Below are 26,922 nucleotides of genomic sequence, written 5' to 3' on the forward strand. Positions count from 1 at the left end.
GTTGCACACTACTGTAGAAAAAGGAGATGTGTTTTTGGTGACTACTATACTGCTAGATGTCAACCACTAGAACAGTCCTATTCATGTCAGTCAATTGTAGATGATTCTAGTTGACCTTCGGGATGACCCATCGCCACACCCTGGACAATGAGATTGCTCCCAAACATGCCATTATCGTTCTTCATCACTGAACAGAAGCTCCATCCGCTAATCTAGCAACCAGATTCAGGAAAAATTGTTCAGGGAGCCATCTGTGAAACTCAGACCATCATGGGTGAAAATAGTCCTTCAATGATAGTTACCAAGAAGTCAGAAAATCTCATTGGTGTCATCATTTACAGCCAACCTGTTTGGTTGCTTGTCAGCTCAGCTTATTGCTACCAACTCAAGAATACTATGTCCCAGACAGTGATTGTGCTGAAGGTTACAAGTGGGAAATATGTCTAACTGATAGGTACATGTATTGCAAGAATAACTATCAGTGACAGAACACTTCCCATTGAATTTATCTTTATAAGAGAATGTAATAATCATGCTATTCTTGGATGGAACTTCTTGCCAGTATCACAAGCGATCGTGGACTATGAAAGATCATAACTCCAGATTGTAAAGCTATTCCAACAAGCATCACAAAGATTTATCTGAATGGTTGTTAACCATTGTAGATGTTAAATGTGAATGTATGCTTTCCCGGCATATACAGCTGGCGAAGAGTTCTCGGGCTTCCAGCCGGGTGGCGGTGTCTTCAAACTGCGACGTTTCGACGAGTGACATACTCATCATCTTCTCTGGCGAAGATGATGAGTATGTCACTCGTGGAAACGTCGCAGTTTGAAGACACCACCACCCTGCTGGAAGCCCGAGAACTCTTCACCAATTGTAGATGTTGCCTACTGTCATCAGCATGATGAGTTCCAGTCCTCAATTGAGATGTTCATTTGCACTGTGAAGTTTTTTTCAGCTGTAGAAAGCTACTGTGCTGTGACGTGTGGCTGGCGTGGACACCGTTATAGCACTGCACCGGTGACCAATGCTGTGACAGAAGCTGTGCAACTGAGGTGTTCTAACGAGTGCTGTTGCATGATGTCTGCTCGAAGAAAATCGCAATGAGACAATCACAAAAAGTAATTAGTACAAGAGCTCTTTGTTCCAGCATCATTGTGGTTGAAAAATTGCCAATTGGTTGAAAATTCCACTGCTTGTCCCAAAAGCTTTTCTGTTCGAGAAACTGGAAATAAACAGGAGCAAGTTTGTAGACAAATACGGACATTTCTTCTTCCACAATTCTGCTAACTTATTCTGTAGTGATTTAGAAAGAAAATGCTACAGACAGGAAAGATTCTCATGTAGCAAAAAAACCTGGAGAAGAGAAAAGACAATGAAGCTAGTATGCATTTATTTTTATTAAGTCATTTATTTTGTGGAATTTGAGTGATATTTTCAAGAACATACACTACTGGCCGTTAAAATTGCTACACCAAGAAGAAATGCAGATGATAAACAGGTATTCATTGGACAAATATATTATACCAGAGCTGACATGTGATTACATTTTTTTAGTGTTGGTATTTGTATGATTTTTCTCAAGAAATTTACTTATTGTCTTCTGTATTGAACTGTACCTGGGAAAAACTAGTCATCATACAGAGCCCATTTCTTTGGTTTGACTGAGACATTTGATCCTGTTCCAAGTTTGCTTCTTTTCTATTTTTATGGCATGAGTCCCTAATGTTTCTCCTACACTACTGGCCATTAAAATTGCTACACCACGAAGATGACATGCTACAGACGCAAAATTTAACCGACAGGAAGAAGATGCTGTGATATGCAAATGATTAGCTTTTCAGAGCATTCACACAAGGTTGGCGCCGGTGGCGACACCTACAGCGTGCTGACATGAGGAAAGTTTTCAACCGATTTCTCATACTCAAACAGCAGTTGACTGGCGTTGCCTGGAGAAACATTGTTGTGGCACCTCGTGTAAGGAGGAGAAATGCGTACCATCACATTTCCGACTTTGATAAAGGTCGGATTGTAGCCTATCACGATTGCGGTTTATCGTATCACGTCATTGCTGCTCGCGTTGGTCGACATCCAATGACTGTTAGCAGAATATGGAATCGGTGGGTTCAGGAGGGTAATGCGGAACGCCGTGCTGGATCCCAATGGCCTCGTATCGCTAGCAGTTGAGATGACAGGCATTTTATCCACATGCCTGTAACGGATCATGCAGCCATGTCTCGATCCCTGAGTCAGCAGATGGGGACATTTGCAAGACAACACCCATCTGCACGAACAGTTCGACAACATTTGCAGCAGCCTGGACTATCAGCTCGGAGACCATGGCTGCAGTTACCCTTGACGCTGCATCACAGACAGGAGCACATGTGATGGTGTACTCAACGACGAACCTGGTTGCACGAATGGCAAAACGTCATTTTTTCAGATGAATCCAGGTTCTGTTTACAGCATCATGATGGTCAAAACCGTGTTTGGCGACATCATGGTGAACGCACATTGGAAGTGTGTATTCGTCATTGCCATACTGGCGTATCACCCGGCCATTGGTTACATGTTTCGGTCACCTCTTGTTTGCATTGATGGCACTTTGAACAGTGGACGTTACATTTCAGATGTGCTACTACCTGTGGCTGAAAGGGAAAAAGCATCCACAGAATTGAAAATGAAATATCTAGATGCATCTATGAAGGAGTACATAAATTTATTTCTACTGAGCAAGGTTATGGCTGTGAGAACACCCCACTCCACTGTTTTGGTTGAGACGAAAAAGCATATGGAATTTAGGAATTAAATGAGGGATATAAAAATAAAAAAAGAGAAGTTGAAAAGTGTCACAACAGATTGATATTATTTCAGAATGGTATTCATATTGTTTGAGACTGGTGATCTTTGGGCTATGATGTATTTCCTTTCAAAATAAAATTAAAGTGTTGATTAATTTTTTACTTTATTTTGTAAGTTTCTTAAAAGTAGCTTGCCTTTTTACTGAATACAGTTTATATTAAGTTCCCTCTCTCTCTCTCTCTCTCTCTCTCTCTCTCTCTCTCTCTCTCTCTCTCTGTTACTGTAAATCTGTTGATGGTGGGAGAGTAAATAAGGGCTTTTATCTCAGTGATTCAGCACTATCTAGAAGTTTACATCTACATCTACATTTATACTCCGCAAGCCACCCAACAGTGTGTGACGGAGGGCACTTTACGTGCCACTGTCATTACCTCCCTTTTCTGTTCCAGTCGCGTATGGTTCGCGGGAAGAACGACTGTCTGAAAGCCTCCATGTGAGCTCGAATCTCTCGAATTTTACATTCGTGATCTCCCTGGGAGATATAAGTAGGGGGAAGTAATATATTCGATACCTCATCCAGAAACGCACCCTCTCGAAACCTGGCGAGAAAGCTACACCGCGATGCAGAGCGCCTCTCTTGCAGAGTCTGCCGCTTGAGTTTGCTAAACATCTCCGTAATGCTATCACGGTTACCAAATAACCCTGTGACGAAATGCGCCGCTCTTCTTTGGATCTTCTCTATCTCCTCCGTCAACCTGATCTGGTACGGATTCCAAACTGATGAGCAATACTCAAGTATAGGTCGAACGAGTGTTTTGTAAGCCACCTCCTTTGTTGATGGACTACATTTTCTAAGGACTCTCCCAATGAATCTCAACCTGGTACCCGCCTTACCAACTATTTATTTTATATGATCATTCCACTTCAAATCGTTCCGCATGCATACTGCCAGATATTTTACAGAAGTAACTGCTACCAGTGTTTGTTCCACTATCATATAATCATACAATAAAGGATCCTTCTTTCTACGTATTCACAGTACATTACATTTATCTATGTTAAGGGTCAGTTGCCACTCCCTGCACCAAGTGCCTATCCGCTGCAGATCTTCCTGCATTTCACTACAATTTTCTAATGCTGCAACTTCTCTGTATACTACAGCATCATCCACGAAAAGCCGCATGGAACTTCCGACACTATCTACTAGGCCATTTATATATATTGTGAAAAGCAATGGTCCCATAACACTCCCCTGTGGCACGCCAGAGGTTACTTTAACGTCTGTAGAGGTTATTACCTAAATGATATGCAAGAGTATTAATAAACAGCTATTTTCCTAATGTTTACTGTTTTCACCTTAAAGGAGAGATGTGACAGTGTGTAGCAGGTGTGCTGTGTGCCAGTGAGATGCGTGACCCGTGAAGGGGTACATTTATTAATGGGCAACCTTTGAGGAACCTTCCACACTACAGTTACATAAGACTTTTCCAGGAAAGTGGGGCTCTGTGCGGGTGGACCCTCATAGACCTAACTGCTTGTGGAAACACCTGCTGAATCTACAACATAAAAACCCTCTCAGTACAATGAATTTACTGTCTGCGATTATCCCCACCAACTCTTTCAAGAGACTGAGGGAGTCTAGTGTTCCTGATAGCCTGATTGCAGTAACGGGCTTGAGAAGTTATAAATCACATGTTTCTTGTGGTAAAGAAGAAGAAAGGGATGTTTAAAAAAGTATCCCTTTTCTGTATTCATAAATGTTTGTAAGGGCTTGCAGGCACTTTAAAATCTGTTAAACAGTTGTGAAGTGATTTCTTGCTGGTCGAAACTAAAAGGTCACAGCAGATGGCACTTCCAAAGAAGTCTAACAAATTGGGTGAATATGATGAGTTGTTGAATTGCACAACTCCCTGAAGTCAAGCAAGGTTGTGGTCACATACCGTGATATTATGGACATGGATATCTTGGAACTGAAACAAGAGTAGTCACCACAGGGTCATAGTAGACATTGTACAAAAGATGTGGAGCATTAATGTAGAGATTGAGAAGACTGCCACTTTTATTGTGACCTTCCGTTGTTCATTACTATGTGAGCACATCGTGGCTGGGTTCCTCCTATTTGCGGTCAGACCTTATATAACTAACCTTATCAAGTGTTATGAATGCTGGAGCTTTGGCCACTCAACAGTAAGTTGTGGAGATGAAGCAACTTGTGGTAAATGTGGAAAGGCAGTCCATGAATCTGGCACTGACTGCTAGTCTCGAGCAATATGCCTCAACTTCTCTTGGAGCCAGCCAGTCAGGAACCAAGAACGTTCAGTATTTGCTGAGGCGCATAAAAGTCAAGGTAAAGTGGCTCCCTTATGCAGAAGCCAAGAAAGAATATAAAGCAACAAAACTCCCTGTTCTCACCACTTCCTGTGCTTCCTTGATGAAGAAACCTGTCCAAAGGTACACGTTTTAATGCAAACGACATCCAGTGAAAAAGTGTGCACCACCAGTACCTGTACCTACCAAAGCAAACAGAGTAAAGATAGAACAACCCAGGCAGCCAAAAAAACAGAGGAAGGCAAAACTTAAGCTGTGACTACTGGGAAGGCAACCAAAAACAGTGTCTCTCAACTGTCCCTTTGCCCATTAACCTCAAAGAGAAAGGGGCACCCATTAACCTCAAAGAGAAAGGGGCAGGGAAAGGATCATGACATTTAGGTCACAAGCTGTTTTGGATACCAGCAGATGTCATACTGGCACATCTGTTTAATGTGGGGGACATAATGGAGTTGGATGTCTCATCACCAGACGCAGAAAGGCCCTCCACTCTCCATTGCTCTACCAGTTTCTCACCATCCCAGAACAAATAAAGGAGTCAATTAAAACCTTGACACGAGAACAGTTTCCAAATTTCAGTGGAATATGAACAGGTGTGGGACTCATTTGAAGGGATTGAGACTCCTCATACAGGGCATACTGTTTGCCTCTGTCTCAAGCTCCATGGGAAAGACAGCTTTACTAGTGACAGACTGAAAGGTGCGAAAAGAATTTTGTCAAGGAGACATTCCATTCCTTGACTGTGCCCTTACCACACTACTACAAGCAGTGGCTGTCACGACAAAGGCCAATGTTGCTCTAACAGTGAGCTCTATGTACCTACTGCCCCATGAGCCCTTGACAGTGAGATCAACAAGACAGCTTATTTTGGAAGTGCCATGTCCCTTTCTTCTCCTCGGAGATTGTAATGCACACAGCACACAATGGTGATCCAACATCATTTTCCCCAGGGGTAAAGTGATGGAGGATCTCTCACAAACTGAAAGCATTATATCATATAAGAACATAATGGCCGATTCTAGCCAGTTTCCAGCTTTCCATTGTTATTGGGTGATACAGGAGAGGGTTGGCTGGGATTTCTGTTTCCCCAACACGGAGGAATACAAATGGCTTTTCTCTCTTTGGGAGTTGAAGCCAGCATTGTCATTAGCTCATAATCGTGTACCTAATCACAACCTAATAACATGTTGCATGTTGAAATAGTTGAACTCGCACTCGAGATAGATCCTCTCTAGCTCGTTAATGAAATTTGGGTGTCAGGTGTATTACCCAACTCGTGGAAAGAATGTGTTTTAATCCTGATTTTAAACCCAGGGAAGGATCATACTAATCCTAGTAGTTCTTGTAGCATTATTCTGACTAACTGCATAGGAAATACAGTGGATCATAAGTTGGAGCCTAGTGTGGATTCTTGAAACCAGGCACTACTAAGTTGCTCCCAGTGCAGGTTCAAGAGGTATCACTCCACACTCGATATTCTGATACTGCTAGAAGTAGTGACTCGGAAAGCTTTTGTATGTGAGCAACACCTTATTGGTATATCCTTTGATTTGGAAAAGACATATTATACTAATTGGAGGTATAGTATTTTGTTGCAACTCTTCAAGTGGGCTTTCGGGGGCCATCTCCCCATTTCTCTACAGTCCTTCCAATTAGAAAGGTATAGTAGATTGTGGGTTTGACATGCCCTGATTGTTTTAAGCAGGAGAATGATGTACCTCAAGGGAGTGTTTCATGTGTAATGGCATTCACCATCCCAATAAACAGTATTATGTCCATGGCGAGGAGTCTGGTATGATATTCCTTGTCTGGTATGATATTCCTTGTCTGGTATGATATTCCTTGTCTGGTATGATATTCCTTGTCTGGTATGATATTCCTTGTCTGGTATGATATTCTTTGTCTGGTATGATATTCCTTGTCTGGTATGATATTCCTTGTTTGTGGATGACTTCATCTTCTGTGCACCCTCTTACCTTGCGAAGGCTACTTCACAAACACATTTGATGATCAAGCAGCTGGAATATTGGGCAAACACCACTGCTTTCAATTATCTTTGGAGAAAACTGTGTGTGTTGATTTTAATCATGTCTGCACTCTTTTTTATTGTGTTTTAATACTGGTGTTACCAGTCTCACTTTTAAAGAAAAGGTGAAATATCTGGGCCTCACTTTTGGTTAGAGGCTGACATGGCTGCCACACTTTGAGTAACTGAAATTAAAATGCCTTGAGATTTGAAACATTCTCAGACACATCAGTTATAAGTCACTGGAGGCTGATGGTGTTGTCTACTGCAGTTTTATAAAGACTTCGTGCGACCACAGCTTGAATATGGGTGCCAGATTGATGGGTTGTCAAAGTCTTCAGATCTCAAAATGCTTGATGTGGTTCATTATGAGGGTAATAGGCTGCCAGGAGGGGCTTATCAAATAAGTCCAGTATCTAGCTTGTGTGCAGAGGCTAGCAGACCTCCACTGTCTGTTCAACACGTTCTCATCATGGTACGCCAAGCATACATATCTCTGTCTGTTCTAAAATTGCTAGCATTCATCTCTGTTACCCAGCCACTACCAGACCATCTGTTCAATCACCGTCCATGGGCAATGAGATTGTTTGAGAGCCATGCGAAGGATAGCCCTGAGTTATTGCAGGTGGAGGATGTTGAAGTCCAACCCAGGGGGTGGAGTAAGGGATTCCCTGGCTACCAAAGAAGCCCTGATTACTTTATGAATTAAATAGGTAGAGGAAGAACTGTACACCAATTATATTTTTTTAAAACTAAATTTTGCAAAATGAAATTGCCATCTGAACTATATTACTGTTTACACCTATAGATCTAAACATGGGGACTTTCTCAGCTGCTGCATTGTGTTCACTGAATTTGTCCTTAGGTTATGGCTCCCAGAGAAGTTTTCTGTTTACTGTGTGGAATTTTTTGCTGTTCTGAGGGTGTTGGAGCGGTAGAGACTGTATCGTGGCAAGAAATTCCTCATCTGCTCATATTCACAGTGTGCCCTTTTTGCCATTGATCAGATGTCCCAGGGGATAAGATAACACTAAGTAGTCCAGGACTCCTTCCTTGTGCAGACAGGAAAAGGTAGTAGTTTTGTGCTAAGTTCCAGGGCACTTCAGGATCCAGGGAAATGAACTCACAGATGCGGCTGCCAAAGGGGCTTGCTTCCTTCCCCTTCCTGGTCACTGTTCTGTCCCCCAAAGGCTGTGCTCAGTGAAACCTTCAGTGTCACCGTGGCTAAAATCGTTCCTGCCCATACATGGTTCAGAGTGGGACATTGCCAGTTGGCGCATGGCTTCCTCTTAAATCGTGAAGTGCCCCCAGTGTGTCAAAGATGTGGGATACAGCTGTTGATGCAACATGTTTTAATTGAGTTTGTCCTATATGACAACTTGAGGGCAGATCTACGTCATTCACAAGGCCTGCACTCTATTTGAACTGATAGTGAGCTGAGAGGTTTGTTTTTTTAAGTTTTTGTATGATGTTGGAACTCTTTCCAAAATATTGGCTGCAAGATTTTAACCCAGAGTGGCTTGGTCAACCATCATTTCCAAGCAGTCACCAAGCCACAATAATCTTGGCACTTTTCACTGTATCTGCACTGATATTTTATCCTTTCACTACCTCCCTCCCTCCCTTCTTCCACCCTCCCCCATGCTCCTTCCCCTCCCTTGCTGCTGTGCACTCACACCAGTGTAATCACCATCATCATCAATGGAAGATATCTTTGGTATTTGGATGACTTTTTTTTTTTAAAAAAAAAGACATTTGAAGAGCATCTCAGCTCTAAGCTGCCTGACAACTGTGTTGAGTGTTCAGACCCACATCTCTGCTTGAATCTGAAAAAGTGCTTCTTTGTCTCCCAAGAAATTAAAATATTGGGGCACCTAATTAATGGGGATTGATTCCATCCTGATACAGATAAAATAAGAGTGGTCACATGTTTTCTGAGTCCTCCACTTATTTGTGATGAGGGAAGTTTTCTTGGAATGTGCATGTGCTTAAAGCAATTTATAAAGGACTTCTGCACCAGGGCACTATTGCAGAGAAATGCCAAATATTCCTCAAATGGGGTGCAAGGAAGTTCTTTCCTTGTCCTTAAAAGGTGCTGTAATCTTGTCCTAGCCCAGCATTGTATGATCAGAATGCCAAGACAGACCTTCACACTGATGCTAGAAGTTGTGGAATATGTGCAGTTGTAGGACACATTTAAGAGGGTGCTGAAAGTGTGATAGCTTATGCTTCCTGAATACTTGTCATGTTCGAAACGAACTAATGTTCAACCAACCGGGATCACCTTACAGTTGTTTGAGCCATCAATTAGTTCTCATTTATTTGGTAAACCATTCATTGTCATGATGGACCACCATTTTCTGTGTTGACTGACTAGACTGTAGGATCCGTCTGACAAGTAGAGCACTGAGGCTTCAGCAATATGACGTAACAGTGGTACATGCCACATTAGAGTTCAGGGATTATGACTCCTCATCGATAAAACAAAAGCGCAGAGACGTCATTCATGTACTCGATATGAAGCCCTGCTACCATCCTGAGACACAAATCAATGATGAGGGCTTGTCATTCAAGGAAACTGAAAACATACTGTATGACCCTGGAGCTTTAATAGAAGGGGCCACCTTCAATGCTCATCATGGTAAAGAGGATGTGACAACATGAGGATCTGCCAGGGCTAACTTTCAAAGGACGATTGACAAGATTTAGATTCGGGTTGCTTCAGTCGTTTCCAGTGAGGGCTTCTGAAACAGTGGGGTGTTGTTTCTCCATGAGAGGGAGCTATGCTGCTAATTGTGCCACATGCTATGTGGCGAAGTGGTTAGTGTCACCGGCTGGTGTGCTGCGAGTTGCCATTTCAAACCCACCGACCACCAGCTACTTGTTGTTTAGTAATTAATATTTCTGGAAGGTTCACAAATTTCCTTCTGTTTGTAATGTTTTTATATTCTGGAATATTCAGTTTGTATAAGTAGCAGGATGCTCCATCCGGGTCATATTTGTTCTGGATGTACATTGGTGTCTTCCCTGATGATCCTGCTTTTGGATTTGGACTTGAGGTGACAGTAAATTTTTCTGTGTGTTCTGGACAACTTGTCGGGTCCTGGGTGATTCCATAAATCACTGAGATATTATGGTTGACTCAGCATTTACCACTGTGAGAAAAGTTTAAGGGCTTAATCAAGAAAGGGGGGGGGGGGGGGGGGTGTAAAAAAAGTTCGAAGTGTTCATTTTATGTTAGTTTCCTTCTAATGTGAGTTCTTATCACAAACATGGTTGTCACTCCTTTGAAACTATGATTTTTTGTTTATGGTAGGGCAACTCATTTTCAGCGAACACATGTGTTTTGATAAATCGTGTAAGCTGTTTGACAGAGGATGTGTAAATTCAAAACTGATAATGGAGCTCGTTTAAAGAATTAAAATATAACCACGTTGTTACTTGTTGCTACTGTATAATATCAACATTTTTGTCAAATGTAACTTTCTGTGAAAAATTGAAATTGTGCATGGTTCACTTCAGGGTAGAACTAAATCCATTCACAACTTATTCACAGAACAAAAACCATCAAGTAATGTGTTTGCTAATTTCAGCACATTCAGTATTTCTTTGTAATTAGTGTGTGTCACTAGAGCAGCTTTCTAAAAACTAATCTTTCATTTTTACTATATTTAGACTTTTCATTATTATTTTTATACACACTTCAATATTATTTTGGAGGTCATTGTTCAACAGACACCCACACACTTTTGAGATGTGGCTGCATTCAATCTGTATAGTATGAAATTTAGGAGAAAATCACATTTTCTACACCTGTAGATGTCATAAAAATTGTTGCTGCTGCTGATGCATTTGAAATGTCATGGATGTTACCTATTTGGAATTTTACTATTTAAGTTAAGTATCCATGTTCACTGTATAATATCAACATTTTTGTCAAATGTAACTTTCTGTGAAAAATTGAAATTGTGCATGGTTCACTTCAGGGTAGAACTAAATCCATTCACAACTTATTCACAGAACAAAAACCATCAAGTAATGTGTTTGCTAATTTCAGCACATTCAGTATTTCTTTGTAATTAGTGTGTGTCACTAGAGCAGCTTTCTAAAAACTAATCTTTCATTTTTACTATATTTAGACTTTTCATTATTATTTTTATACACACTTCAATATTATTTTGGAGGTCATTGTTCAACAGACACCCACACACTTTTGAGATGTGGCTGCATTCAATCTGTATAGTATGAAATTTAGGAGAAAATCACATTTTCTACACCTGTAGATGTCATAAAAATTGTTGCTGCTGCTGATGCATTTGAAATGTCATGGATGTTACCTATTTGGAATTTTACTATTTAAGTTAAGTATCCATGTTCATTAAATATCTCTCTCTCTCTCTGTGTTAATATTAGCCCCCCCCCCCCCCCCCCCCCATCTTTTATGTGAGCTGAGTGTTGACATGAGCCGAGTGCTGACAGCATAATGATGAGACCATTGTCTCTCAAAATGTGTTGTTGAATTGTGTGAAGTACATATAAAGTGGCTGAATGCTTCCAGTTAACTCTGATACATTACTGCTTTTTCAGGTTACTTGACACCAAATATATGAGTTTCTGCGAGCCTTTCAAATCGCTGGTAAGCTCTACTGTTCTTGGTCATCTGCAGAAGACATTATCTGAACCGCCTTTTGAGAGCATAAAAGCAGGTAAGTTGTACATTAGTGAAATTATTAGTAACCTTTCTGTGCTTTGTGTGTTCAGTTTATTGTTCTTCGTTATTGGTGTAGAGTGGTTAGACTATGGTGCCAACTTTTGCAGATTGACGAGATCAAGCCAGTTCAGTGGTGCTGGATCTTTCTTGATAATAAATTGAAAACAAAAATTAAAATTGGATTGAATAGTGTGTTTTCCCAGAGATCTACTGTGTGAAGGTTTTCATGAAAGTGTAACATATAAAAAATACATACTGTTTTCACCCAATTTTTTTAAAAAGAGTCTCCTTGAGAAAAAATTATTTTTAACATATTCTGAGTGACTTAAAATTGGTTGGTTGGTTGGTTGGTTGGTTGAAGGATGAAAGGGACCAAACTGACCTAAAATTACAAACTGTTTTGTTGTCATTAAGTATCTGCCAAAACGTTAACATTATACCTGTATTAAACTTATACTTATTAAGCCTGTTATCTTTGGTGTCATTATTTTTAATTACCATAATAGAACAGTTGTGAGATTTATTTCTTCATTTTCACAAATTTTTCACTTTTTCTTCCAAATACATTGTGATATTTGAGGTTATGGTTATGGTAGAACCTCAGAAAGAAGCTGGTTTTTGCCAAATACTTATCGGATTTTGCTGCTACACTGACATGAGAATGTTACAGTTTCTTGCTTTCAAACATATTACCTGCCTGCCGCTCTCTCGTTGGCTGCAGAGAACCAGCAGCTGACACACCTCCTTTCATTGCCTTTATACCTCACGGTGAGCATCAACAACACTGTTGCAGGAAACTCGTAAGTATGTCACTGGCCCCTATCTGGACTTTTACCATCTCCTGCAGAAATCTAACATCGTTGTGGTTTTGCCCAGTTTTAAAGTCATTTCAAATGGATTCAGGCAAATTGCAATGGTATAGCTTACATGATTGGTGACATCATGTAATTTGCTGCCTGTTCACTATTTCCATCCCTGCTCCCATCCCAGTTCTCAGCCAGGCTGGTGTCACTGTTTTCCCTCCAACCCTTCTGTAATGCTGTGCTGAGCAACTATGGAACATAGACTGCAATATCTTCAGGGGTGCAGGTCATATGTAATAACACCAACTAACATATAAATAGAAGATCGGAATAATGATTCAATAAAATTCTCAAACTTTTGATCGTCCCACCAACAAGTGACGTTTGTTGGTACTATCTCCATGACAGGTTATGCCGCTGTAATTTATTTTCATAACAACAGCTGTAGTCACTTTAAAATGATTTATTTTGTTTTTTAGACTTTTAATAATGGATTAATTTTCTTTCTTGTTTCGTCTGAATGTCACCAGCTTGTTCCGAAGCTGATTAAAAGGTGTTAGTTTTTTTTCACTCGTTATTCTAATACATTCCCTCAGGACCTCAGCATTCATTTGCTGGGTGCAGGCTTGGCGACCACTGGGTTCCTGAGCTGGGGACTGGTAAACGCAGCCAGCCAGTCCTGTCACCGTAAGCTCTGGGCATGCTTCAGCAACCACTGTACTGCACTGCAGTGGAACGTTGTGTGTCATACGGAACGGGGATCTTGGCTTGATCACAAGGGTGGTAAAAACGTATGTAGATAAACAACCTCAAGGTGTACTGGCTTGATCACGAGGGTGGTAAAAACGTGTGTAGATAAACCCTCAACCTCAAGGTGTACTGGGCACCGATGAGATGCATGGTGTGGAACAGTCGTGTCATTAGCAGGCAACCTCTGGGGAAACTGATGAACCTCAGTTGTATGAGGCTTATCTAGGCATGTGGGGCTCTGTCTAGGTGGACTTTTATTTCACTAATTGCTTGTAGGACCAAGATGCAATCCTTAAAATTATAACATTCTCCTCCCAGCAGAAAGGGTGGGCTGCTGGTAGGTACTAAAACACCCAGCTTGACAAGAGGGCTCATGTAGCCAATCCTCCTGACTCAGGGATTATCCATGGTTTTCCAGCATTAGTGACAGAACGCATGCTGCTGGACAGAATGTGTTCTTGATTTTGAAGAGAAAAGATGGCAGCTTTGAGAAGGTTTTGCCTTTTTATATTCAGAAAGATTTTATGGGGCAACACAGGTACTCTGAAATATCGCAGGTACTTTGAAATTAGTCAGGCGATTGCATAATGGAATGCTATTTGTTGAAACTGCTAGTTCCCAACAAATTACCAACCTCTGGGAAGCTAATTGTCATGGAGAATATGCCATGGAAAAGGAGCTGCACGACACTTTGAACTAAAGCAAGGGTATTGTGACCTGCAGAGATCTATTTGACATTTCTAAGGACGAATTGATGGCTCAGGAAAGGATCATTGATGTGCAAAATATATTGGAAAGGGTGGATGGGAATCTCATAAAATCTGACTCCTTCATCCTTTCCTTCAGTAGCACAAAACTTTCAGAGTATATCAAGGCAGATCCCCTTCATCTAAGCATAAGGCTATATGTCGCCACTTTGGGCACAACACCATAGAATGTAAGGGTGAAGCCACTTGTAGCACATGTGGCAAGGCTGCCCATAATGGCGTTGGCTGCTCCTCCCCTCCAAAGCATGTAAATTGCTGCAGGGATCACCCTGTCTGAAGTAGGGATTTCAGTGTCAAACTTGAAGAACGGAAGATACAGGAGATTTAAGACAATCGAAATGCATTCCATATAGAGAGGACAAGAAGACGTATAAGGCTGTGCAGCCTCCCACATTCACTATATCTTTTGCTTCAGTTCATAAAACGCCTGTTTTGACAGCCAACACTTCTACAGAGACGAAGGTTGCTCAAAGTGAAACTCCCGACACAGGCACAGCCGCAGTGCTTGTGTATAGAAAATACACTTCAAAGCCATTTATGTCCTTGTGCTACCTGGCTGTGCTGTGTTTGTCAGTAAAATACACCACTCCTCTGCTCTCTCCTTGGTTACAAACCTACAAGCAGTAGCCATTGCAGTTCATGTTGGTCGGAAGATCCCTATCTGCTCCCTGTATTTACCTCTGCAGGATGCAAAAGACTGAGGTGCTCGCAGACCATATTGAACACCTCCCCTGTCCATTTGTCCTATTGGGTTATTTCAATGTCCATATTGTACTGTCATTGTTGTGGTCTTCAGTCCAAAGACTGGTTTGCTGTAGCTCTCCTTGCTATTCCATCCTGTGCAAGCCTCTTCAGCTCCAAGTAACTACTGCAACATACATCCTTCTGAATCTGCTTACTGTATTCATCTCTTGGTCTCCCTCTATGATTTTTACCCACATGCTTCCCTCCAGTACTAAATTGGTGATCCCTTGATGCCTCAAATATGTCCTAGCAACAGATCCCTTCTTCTAGTCAGGTTGTACCACAAATTTCTCTTCTCCCCAATTATATCCTGTACCTCCTTATTAGTTACATGATCTGTCCTTCTAATCTTCAGCATCATTCTGTAGCATCACATTTCAAAAGCTTCAATTCTCTACTTGTCTAAACTGTTTATTGACCTCGTTTCGCTTCCATACATGACTACACTCCATGCAGATACTTTCAGGAAGGATTCCCTGACACTTAAATCTATACTCGATGTTAACAAATTTCTCTTCATCAGAAATGCTTTTCTTGCCATTGCCAGTCTGCATTTCATACCCTCTCTACTTCGACCATCGTCCATTATTGTGCTTCCCAAATAGCAAAACTCATTTACTACTTTAAGTGTCTCATTTCATAATCTAATTTCCTTAGCATTACCTAATTTAAATCGACTACATTCCATTATCCTCGTTTTGCTTTTGTTGATGTTCATCTTATATCCTCCTCCTCAAGACATCGTCCATTCCATTTAACTGCTCTTCGAAGTCCTTTACTGTCTCTGATGGAATAACAATATCATGAGCAAACCTCGGAGGTTTTTATTTTCTCCATGGATTTTACTTCCTATTCCAAATTTTTCTTTTGTTTTCTTTAAAGCTTCCTCAAGGTAGAGATTGTATAATATCGGGGATAGGCTACAACCCTGTCTCACTCCTTTCTCGTCCGCAGCTGGTGGTGTAGTGGCTAGTTTTGCTGCCTCTGGATCACGGGGCCACAGGTTCGATTCCTGGCCAGGTTGGGGATTTTCTCTGCCTGGGGACTGGGTGTTTGTGTTACCCTCACAAATATTGCAACATATGTAATAGTGGCTCAACAGGACTGTGTAAAAAATTGGACTGTTGTAATTTTTTTTCCTTCTATCTTTTCTACGTAATTCTGTAGCTCTCAATTCGTTCGAGCAATCAATCATTCATGATAGGAAATACAGTCATAGCTCAGTCACTCAAAATGATTCTGAAATTTTACTTGTTAGAATGAAATCAGGCGATGATTCTTCTTCTCTGCAGGCTCGTGCTTTGCGGCAGTCTGCTAATCTGTACAAATAAAATGCCTCGTAATTTTGGGAGCGTTGTATAATCAGTCGGGAAACCTCATATCACGCGGATATTTGGCTTTGATGAAGTTTAACCTTCCGAAGAAGTAATGGAGCTCTTGGATTATTAAATGCAGGTTCGTATCCAGTCTTTCAGAAGTTCCCTTCTGATTAACAACTACGCAATATACCGATAAATATCCTTAATTCTCATATTTCCAATACACACCTTTTATTTTAAGGAGCAATCTATATATATTTCCTCTTAATCGTACAGTTCGTATCAGTTATCTTCTGTGATAAATCTCAATAATCAGATTACAGTTCTTCCAAACTAAGCACAGGCTAATCGGCACGAAGACAATCTCGGAAGCCCTCCTTCTTTTTTTTCTAACAACCACCAGAGAGAGTACTACAAAGAATACTTATGCGCTCATGGCATAGCTATTGTATGAGCTACTTTTCGCATGGATTCTGCGAGTATGAAGATAGAAAATTAGTAAACGTCATTCAAGGGTAGAATTGTATCTGAATAATTCATCGAATATAATGAGATATTACAATTGCCTCTCGCAGCGAGCAAAGTTAATGATAGTACACTTTGCGAGCTAACAGAAAAAATTTGTTGGGTTGTTTATTCAAAAGAGGAATATTTTGAATTAGTAGAATTTTACTATAGAGAGTATGGGTATCATGTTAAGACAGTAAGTTACGAGAATACCTAAGCTGTAGCTTTTACATGTACCGGGGTATACCCGCATCCCGAGTACATAACCAGGGAAGATGTTGATTGGTGTAATTACGAAAAGGTCTACCCATTTACCGATCGAGGTGGCGCAGTGGTTAGCACACTGGACTCGCATTCGGGAGGACGACGGTTCAATCCCGTCTCCGGCCATCCTGATTTAGGTTTTCCGTGATTTCCCTAAATCGTTTCAGGCAAATGCCGGGATGGTTCCTTTGAAAGGGCACGGCCGATTTCCTTCCCAATCCTTCCCTAACCCGAGCTTGCGCTCCGTCTCTAATGACCTCGTTGTCGACGGGACGTTAAACACTAACCACCACCACCATCTACCCATTTGGGAACTGGCCTTCACAGGGAAACCCTGGAAAACCCGGAAGAATAGACCCCAGCTCAGGTATTAAAGAAGATAGGAAAGCCTAAATCCAGTAATTTTGAAATATATAGAAGCTCTATAGATTAGATCGAAAGAAAATTGCCTCATAGCCAAAAAAAATTTTACAATATTGCTCAAAAAAATTTTCAAAATTCTTCTTTCGACGATGTAGCCGGCGATCTCGTTGTGAAGTCGATGGAACAGGAACACTGGGTACGGACACTGGGTAGGCGACGTACAGCGTTTGGTGGACACGGCATGGAGGACAGGCGATGGCTTATGGTACAGGATAGAAGCTGGTAACGTGCCGTAGAAACAGGAAGATGATCTCAGGAACAGATGGTCAGGTACGTGAACATGAAACAGGTTTAAAGTGGAATAAGAAAAGGTTCTGACTGAATAAATCCCTGGAAGAGAGTGGATTAAGGCAACAAAGTCCCTATTTCATCGTTGAACTCAAAATCGGAGTGGATTCTTATATTCTGCCATCTGTACTAGACTGGAATATCCATCAGTTCTGACAATCACGAATTTTTTTTGTAGTCCTCAATACCAAAGTTGTTTTGCATTACAACTGCTGATTGTCCAAAACATTGCCAAATAGACTGTGGGCAATTAAATTTTGTTGTAGCTCATATTGAATGTATTCCTCTCAAAAAAATTTTTAATCTTATCTTCGTTTTGTTATAGTGCAGGTGGAAGTAGAGCATTGAATCTGTCCGAGGTTTGCTTTCAATTACGAAATTACGGATAAAATTTAAGTTTACACCTGATGAAAAATTTTAAACATAGGCATATGACACTGACTCCTCAAAAGGAATAATTTGAAAAATTTTCATTATTCTTATAATTAATTGATTTATAGATCCACTTGCAAATAAATATCATTAATGATGACGTATGTTCATTTAACAAATCATCCAATCGCAGAATCTTCTTCATCCTCTCATGAACGTTTATGGAAATATATTTCAACAATTATGTCCATAATATGAAACACACAAACTGCTATTCTTAAAATGTTAGTTAAAATTCTTAAATTAATTCTCCTGGTAAAGAAGGCATAATGAAAAATCTAAAAATTATAATAATTTTCTCTCGCGCAACCAGAGAGTTTCTTCAATTGTTTGCAACAGTGACATTATCGACTGTTGCTTCATTTCACAGTTCATTTGTTTTCTTGCGCGAACAGCGCACATCATACACACAGCGTATTTACCTACATATCCCACACTGTTCAAGTTTCACACGCAATTCTCACATAAGTGCGGTGTCTTGAGGAAATGTAGATGCACTTTCATTGTATAACACTGTGGCTTCTGCTCATAGTCCACACTTACAAACACTAGTAATTAACAAATTCTTCTACCTATCTTAAAAATTTTGTGCTAAACTATCACAGGAGTAATCTCACTGTCTCTTAACCTATCACAGGAGTAATCTCACTGCCTCTTAACCTATCACAGGAGTAATCTCACTGTCTCTTAACCTAGCACTGGAGTAGTCTCACTGTCTCTTAACCTCTAGACAACATAAACTTCTTGATATTTATATACACATTCGACTCATAGTCAAATTCCACACTAAATTCTTCTCCATATTTGGTATCACAGATCTACGATCCTTCACTAAATTTCTTAATATCATTATGCAGGATTAATCCCTTTATCCTTTTCGATTCAGGATATGCCAACAAGTATGATCCAGGATTTGGTATATTTACAATAACATATGGTCCGGTATAAATAAGATTCCATTTCTTTATGTTCTTCATCAGTTTCGAGGAATGGATGTGTCGCCTCAATAAAACCTTTTCTCCAAGATGAAACGTCTGAATCCGGTGAATCCGTTTATCATATGTCAATTTCCGTTGTATTGCCTTTTTAGTTAAATTGACAAGTGCGAGTCGAATCTTTTCCTCCAATTTTAAATTCTGGTCTTCATATTACAGGTACTATTATTTTATTAATCTCTCTCGCATCCAGAACTAATCTTACGTTGCCTCCAGGTTTTGGAACGACTATGAGCAGAGAACAATATGGACTAGTTGATGGCTCAATCAAGTTCCATTCTAACATTCTATTTATCTCCCTTTGAACAGATTGTTTTAAACGCCAGGGGATCGGATAGTGCGTGTAACAGTAAGTCTGATGTGGCTTCACTTGTAGGTGACAAATATACCCTTTAATAATTCCTGGTTTCTCATCAAAAATCTCTTCATATGCCCCTAACAAATAATGAAGCTGCTGCCTTTGTTCTCCGGTAAGCTGATTTGATTCACTAGCTTTTATCATTGTTGTTTGGTTAAAGTCCTCTTGTTGTATCAAATCCTTTGAAAGCTCCTTCCAACGACCGTTTGTAGTGTCATTTAATTGAATTATGGCACCGCGACAATATTTCTCATGCACAGTTTCCTTTCTATTTAAATCCAGTGCTATCTCTTCTCCATTTAATCTAAATTTAACTATTCCTTCCAAAAAATCAATCTGACAATCGTACTCCTGCATACTCCCAATACCACTAATACCACTAATAACTTCTCCACTACAAGGAACTTGCATTTTATTGCTACATTTCCCATTTTCATCTCTAATTGTGTTTGTATTTTGACATTGGGAGAGCGTGCTCCAACAGCTCCGATGATTTTGCAGTTCTGTACTGGCAAAATTGGTAACTTCTTCTTCCTAATAATTCTCCGAAAAAGAGCGCCTGAGATGACATTGGCGGAAGCGGCGGTGTCCAATATCACATTCGTTGGAACTTCTTCTGTTTCAACACATACTTCCGATACCGGAACACTCGATCTGTCATTATGACACATTATTAAATCCTTTGTTAACTCTTCAGTCAACAGCTCACCATCATTATATCTTAACAATTGTAATTTTACTGTTTCGCCCCTAACAGATCCCCTGACTGCTCCTCCGGGGCACGATGCGGTCATGTTTAGTTTGACTGATTGTTGGTCCGATTGGTATTTGTCTCTTCAGCTACTTCAGTGATTATTGGTTGTTGTGGTGAATTCTGTCTATGTTGTCTTGCTTGATTCGTGTAATTATTGTTGTTGTTCTGCTGGTGTTGGTAGAACTGTCCTGTGTTGCCATACATTGGATTATATCGATTAAAATTCCTATTATTCCTAAAATAGCCCCTCGCTGCACCATTACTAAAGTTTCCATTATGGTAATAATTATTGTTTGCATTTTGTCCATTTCTAAGTCTCCTCGGAGAGTGTAGTTGGTTATGATTATTGTTACTGCTACCATTACTGCCATTCACATTCGAGTTGCAGCTCGGATTCGCTTCTATTACTCTTCTTTGATACGACATTTCTCTTGCCCTTTTATTGTCCTCCTCAATTATATCAATATGATCAAGCGTAGTCATAAATGAGTCTATATCCTTATCATTTATATACAACAGCTGATTTCTTATACTGGTGGGTACTCTGGACTTGAGTATTCTAAGTATATCCGGCAAAGGAATCGGTACATCCCAATACAAAGATTTATTAATGTATTTCTCAAAATATCTCTTTAGAGATCCTCTAGAAAATGAGAAAGGCTCAGGATATAATACTTCCTGCCTAAGTCTTTCTTGTACTCCAGCAGACCAATATTTTGCTAGAAAAGCCTGCTCAAATTCTTTGTAACATTTACAAGAAGATGTTTGTTCGGATGCCCACAATGCTCCTGTTCCTTGTATATATCCAGATACAAAACTAATCTTTTGCCATTCTGTCCAAGATCGTGGAAATAGACCACTGAAACTTCGAATAAAGACTACAGGATGAACATTCTTTTTGTCAGGGTTAAAGATTTGAAATTGTCTCTGTTTAATCATCTTCTCCTCAACGCTACTACGATTCCAAAAATCATCCTGTTCGTACTTTTCCCTGTGGCTATCCGTTATATCGAATCTAACTTGTGACGTTCCAGTTCTGTCTACATCGGATCTTGACGTGGACGGAATGTCACGCACAGATTGAGAGTTTTGTTTCTTACTTCTCGGTGTTTCTAAATCCTCCTGCGAGAGATTTAGTGATCTTTCGATATTTTCTTTCCAACGCGAGAAATCTTCGCCAAGTTGTTCTCGAACTTCCTTTAACCCTTTGTTAAAAAAATTATCCTCGGAACTCTCTGAAATTGACTGTAAAGCTACTTTCACAGTTTCTTCTATTGTTTCCGAAGGAGAATTTTGCCGCTCTAATGTCATTTCTGAAAACTTTCCCGCAAGTATATTCATTCTATGTTCCACTGTCTCCTGTTTTTCCTTCACTTCGTCAAATTGCTTCTTTAGATTATCTTGGGATTCTGTTATTTCTGGTATCATAGCTACGGAACACTGTATGTCCTTTTGAGCTTGTATTACTTGAGGAAATAGTTCTACTTGTTTTTGTATCGTGTCAATTTTGACGGATACATATTTGGTTAGTTCCGCTTTTAATTTACTATTGTTTTCTCAGCATTGTTGGCGAACCTGCTCAATTTGAGCAATAAGATTCTGTTCGGTCCTTTCTGCCTGTTCTTTTATTTCCTGTGTCTGGGTATTTAAACTCTGATCTAATTCGGTAAAGGTTGCTCTTAACTGATTTTGTAATTCTGTTTGATTTTCGGCTAGTTGATTTTGGAGTTCATTTTGTATAACGGATAAGTCTCGTTTTACCTCCGCTTGGCCTTCGGCTAATAGAGACAACTGTTGCATAATAACAACTAATGTGTCAACAACAGTCTGATCAGCTGTTGTATGAATATTTTCTGAACCAGCGGGATTGTTTATATTGCTACCGCTAGCCACAACAGTCTCAGAATTGCTATCCGTGGCCTCTGCTCCTGCGCAAACAGCTGAAGGCTGTTGCACTTCTCGTTGCTGATTCAATGACATTTTAAATGCCGCTCTAGTCAATACCATTAAATAACTGTCAATATCAGGTTCTAATCACTAAATACAGTTTCAAATTTACTGTCGTAGACACACTTAACTTTCAAATTACTTCACAGATGGTATAAAGTTCAATGCCCAGATACGAAAATCACACAATATGCAGTTCTACAATCTAACTACTATCTGGAAAAAAGTTCTTTCTAAATTGATTTCAAACTATTTTAACTACAGGATAAAAAAATTAGATTTCTCTGGCCTTGTTCTGTAGTCTCGGTGTTGTCCAATAGTTGAATTCGTTTCTTGGTATCAGCAATCTTTTACTATGGGCACCGAATCTCTCTTCAGATTAGTTACCTCTCGTTCTCGTTGGTTTTCATGAAACAAAAAATACATATATTATATAACAATCCAAGAGAGTCCTGTCACACTGGCGCCACTGCAATTTTTCCTCCTCCTTTTCTTTTCTACGTAATTCTGTAGCTCTCAATTCGTTCGAGCAATCAATCATTCATGATAGGAAATACAGTCATAGCTCAGTCACTCAAAATGATTCTGAAATTTTACTTGTTAGAATGAAATCAGGCGATGATTCTTCTTCTCTGCAGGCTCGTGCTTTGCGGCAGTCTGCTAATCTGTACAAATAAAATGCCTCGTAATTTTGGGAGCGTTGTATAATCAGTCGGGAAACCTCATATCACGCGGATATTTGGCTTTGATGAAGTTTAACCTTCCGAAGAAGTAATGGAGCTCTTGGATTATTAAATGCAGGTTCGTATCCAGTCTTTCGGAAGTTCCCTTCTGATTAACAACTACGCAATATACCGATAAATATCCTTAATTCTCATATTTCCAATACACACCTTTTATTTTAAGGAGCAATCTATATATATTTCCTCTTAATCGAACAGTTCGTATCAGTTATCTTCTGTGATAAATCTCAATAATCAGATTACAGTTCTTCCAAACTAAGCACAGGCTAATCGGCACGAAGACAATCTCGGAAGCCCTCCTTCTTTTTTTTTTCTAACAACCACCAGAGAGAGTACTACAAAGAATACTTATGCGCTCATGGCATAGCTATTGTATGAGCTACTTTTCACATGGATTCTGCGAGTATGAGTCTACAAATGCTATAAACGTAGGTTTGCACTTCCTTAACCTATCTTCTATGAGAAGTCACAGGGTCAGTATCGCCTTGCATGTTCGTACTTTCTCCGGAATTCAAACTGATCTTCCCCGAGGTCGGCTTCTATCATTTTTTCCATTCTTCTGTAAAGGATTTGTGTTAGTATTTTGCAGCCGTGACTTATTAAACTGATAGTTCTGTAATTTTCACACCTGTCAGCACCTGCTTTCTTTGGAATCAGGATTATTATATTCTTCTTGAAGTCTGAGAGTACATATTGTATTATAGTGCTCAAACTATACTTGCCCAGAGGTCGATTCCTGAAGAATCTCTTGATGCCTCAGGACCTGTGTATCCTCAGTATGAGCAACCCCACTCATTTCTCAGCTGCTACTGGCTTGTCCACAGCCACTGAACTCTTTCTGCTCTCCTGCCCTTGCAGACTCAGCACAGTTGGAAGCAACTGATGACCCTCATTCCAGTGACTACTCCTCACTGTGGATCCACGTACTGGCTGGAGGACTGGTTGAACAGAAGCCTCCAAAATGGATGATCAGCAAGACTTACTAGGCACTGTTCAGCCAGCTGGCTGTGCTTGAATACGACAATAGCATCCAGTGCTGTGTGGACCACATCACACAAGTGATCCATTGTGCCACTGACCTAGCCATCCCAATGTCCTCCGGTCATCTTAGGAGGCGACCTATACCTTGTTGGACAGAAAAGTGCCACTCAGCAATCTGGGACAGGTGTGTGACTCTTTGACAGTTTGAATGCCAGCCAACAGCAGACAGCACAGAGCCTTTTGAGTGACGAAGGCCAAGGCTCGAGGCGTCATTGAGGAGAGCAAGAAATTGTTATAGCAAGCAATCTTGGACTCTGTCAACTGTTCCACTTATTCTACTAAAGTATGGGAAATCATCTGGAGGATTTTCAGTAAATACAGTCCTTTACCAATAGCAGCAGTGCTGAAGCAGGGGTATCTACAAACAACACCTGGAGACATCACTCAGATTTTACAAAAACTACTGCCGATGCAAGCCAAGATCTAGCATTTTGTTACTACCGTTCAACTGTCAAGAGGGGCAAGTTGGACTTCAAATCCAACAGTTCTAAGTCCTACAACTTCCCTTTTACTGTGTGGTAGGTGGAATCGGTACTGTCAGAGACTGGTAACACTGCACCTATTCATGACTAAATCCAGTACTGCATGCTTTGACATTTGCCAGCTGCATCAAAGGAAATCCTCCTCAAATGTTTTAATCATATATGGCAGACAGGCAACTTCCCCAACTCGTGGAGGGAAGTAGTTCTGAACCTCTCCTCAAACTGGGAAAGGATCACTCATATCCCGGTAGTTATGGGAGTTTCGCCAAAGCTATAAACAGTATCATGTCTACAGTAAGGAGTCCTGTACAGTGCTCCTTATTTGTGGATGATTTTTCAATTTTCTGTTCCTCCTCCAGTGCGCAACTGCAAGCCGTCAGTTGCAACTTATAACGCGGAGGTTAGAGGAATGAGCTGCGAAGACAGGTTTTCAGTTTTCTGCAAATAAATGTGTGTGTGGATTCTCATTATATTTTTAATTTACCTGACTTGCTTGTGAGGGACACCATTCTACATTTTAGAGACAAGGGCCCAGTATATGGATTGGCAAGGCCTTCTTATTTGAAGATCATTGATGTTGTCCACAATGAGGGGACTTGGCTGGCCATAGGTCCTCATAGGAGTAGTCACATACCCAGTCTTTGTGCTGAGGCCAGGGAACCACCACACACCACCCACATACCACACTGTAGCTCGCCTGCACTGGAATGCCTTTTCTCCAATCATCGACGAGCCACAGTGCCAATTGGGATCTGCATGAAAGGACCATCCAGTATTTGGTTCTTGTGGTGTACCCATTTGGCAAATCATTACAGTATCTCATAAACAAATAAAATATATTCTTGCATTCAGAATCAAGTAATGTTTTTTGAAGGGCAACATTTTCTCATTCCAATGTTAACTTTGCTTAACAAGCAACATATATGTTTGTGTGTGATATCCATAGATGTATGAATACTGTTATTGCAAACCTATTCAAACACAACAAGATTTTGTACGATAATTGCATTAAATTCTATGTACTCCTGTGTTTCACAAAATTGTCAAATTTTAAGCAGAGCAATAGATATTTGTGGTGGCTAGTTCATAGATTCTCGTGTATTCCATGCGTTCACACCATGCGAGTCGAATGTCACATGATTATTCGAACAAGGTCGATACTATATTGAATGCTTCGGTGTATAAGGAAGACAACTATATTGATCTATTGAGCAAAATAGAAATGTTGACTCCAGCAGTAGTAGTTTAAAATGTGAACAGAAGATGGCCCCATAGTTTTTGAAAGTTGAATTTGGGAAAAATTTTCCCTTATAATCGAGTAAATACAGTAATGAATAAGTGAAGTCAGTCTCAAGGCTTCTGCTACAGATTACATAGAAATGTATGGGATAATTCCTGGACCAGACTGTTCCACCTAGAGTGCCGATCTGTGGGCAGGGATGGGGAAATGTTCAAAACTGCCTTTGGGCTGTGGTTGGCAAAGACTAGCGTGTGGGCAGTCAACACTGTGTACTCAACAATACTAGTTAAAGAGGGGACTATGTGAAATAGTGTGTGTTTAAAAAGAATATTCAGTACAAGCAAAAGATGCTAGAGTTTGTATAAGAGAACTTGGCAACTGCGCAAAAATGCATTCTCGTTCTCAGTTCTGGGAGAGTCCCCTCCTCTGCGCCGAAGGGGCAGCTGGCTCAGTTTGCTGTTGCCTAGTGAGCTGTGCACTTTGTTTCTTTTGAACAAAAAAGTCTTTTCCCCACTTCACTGCACTTTGACTACTCTGCAATCTATCTGAAACGAATTTAAAGAAGCTATTTGCTAAAAAAAATGTTATCTCTCATCTCATAGTCTCATTCATCAGCTCTATGATGAATCGCCTTTCTTTTTGTTAATGGTCATAGTTACTGTGATATTTTGACATTAACCCTTACACAGTTACAAGGGCCGAGTGTCCCACCTGCTTGGCCAGTTAATGGGGGCAAATGTACTGTGTGCCTGGTCGGCTGGTGGCCTACTCAGACCGATGACCACTGCACCTGTGGCCACTGTGAGCTAACTGCATGTTCCAGTACGCATAGAACCACTCTTCAGCAATACTCTTCATAAAACCAGTATCACTATATGGTCACAGTGGTTGCAGTTTCATTTGTTTGACCATGCACACTGTTTTCTGAGAAACTGTGTGTATTTGCTGCACTATTCTAGATTTTTGAAAATCTGAACACCAGTTCTGCAGAATAATTCATGCCCTTTCAGATTATATATTTTTGTATTATGTGTACTTTGAAAATTAGGAAATCAAATTGTATTTGTTTGTTTGTGTGCTCCGTCTTCTGATCCAAGTGGCAGCATGCCTTGCTTGGAAACTGCGTGTATTTGCTGCACTGTTTTCCTTCTGTAACATATGATACATCAGTTCATAAGGATAATTCATGCCCTTC

General features: G+C 40.3%; 1 protein-coding gene across 2 annotated transcripts in view; it reads left to right on the forward strand.

The window, feature by feature from the left end:
• LOC126457806 (poly(A)-specific ribonuclease PARN-like) overlaps positions 1-26,922 on the forward strand; it is a 300,822-nt gene that overhangs the window by 96,974 nt on the left and 176,926 nt on the right. For both annotated transcript variants that reach the window (XM_050094419.1, XM_050094420.1), the window contains exon 7: positions 11,747-11,865. In XM_050094419.1, coding sequence (XP_049950376.1) covers positions 11,747-11,865 — 119 coding nt within the window. The remainder of the gene's footprint in view (positions 1-11,746; positions 11,866-26,922) is intronic.

Source organism: Schistocerca serialis, chromosome 2, assembly GCF_023864345.2.
Source record: "Schistocerca serialis cubense isolate TAMUIC-IGC-003099 chromosome 2, iqSchSeri2.2, whole genome shotgun sequence".
NCBI classification, from domain to species: domain Eukaryota; kingdom Metazoa; phylum Arthropoda; class Insecta; order Orthoptera; family Acrididae; genus Schistocerca; species Schistocerca serialis.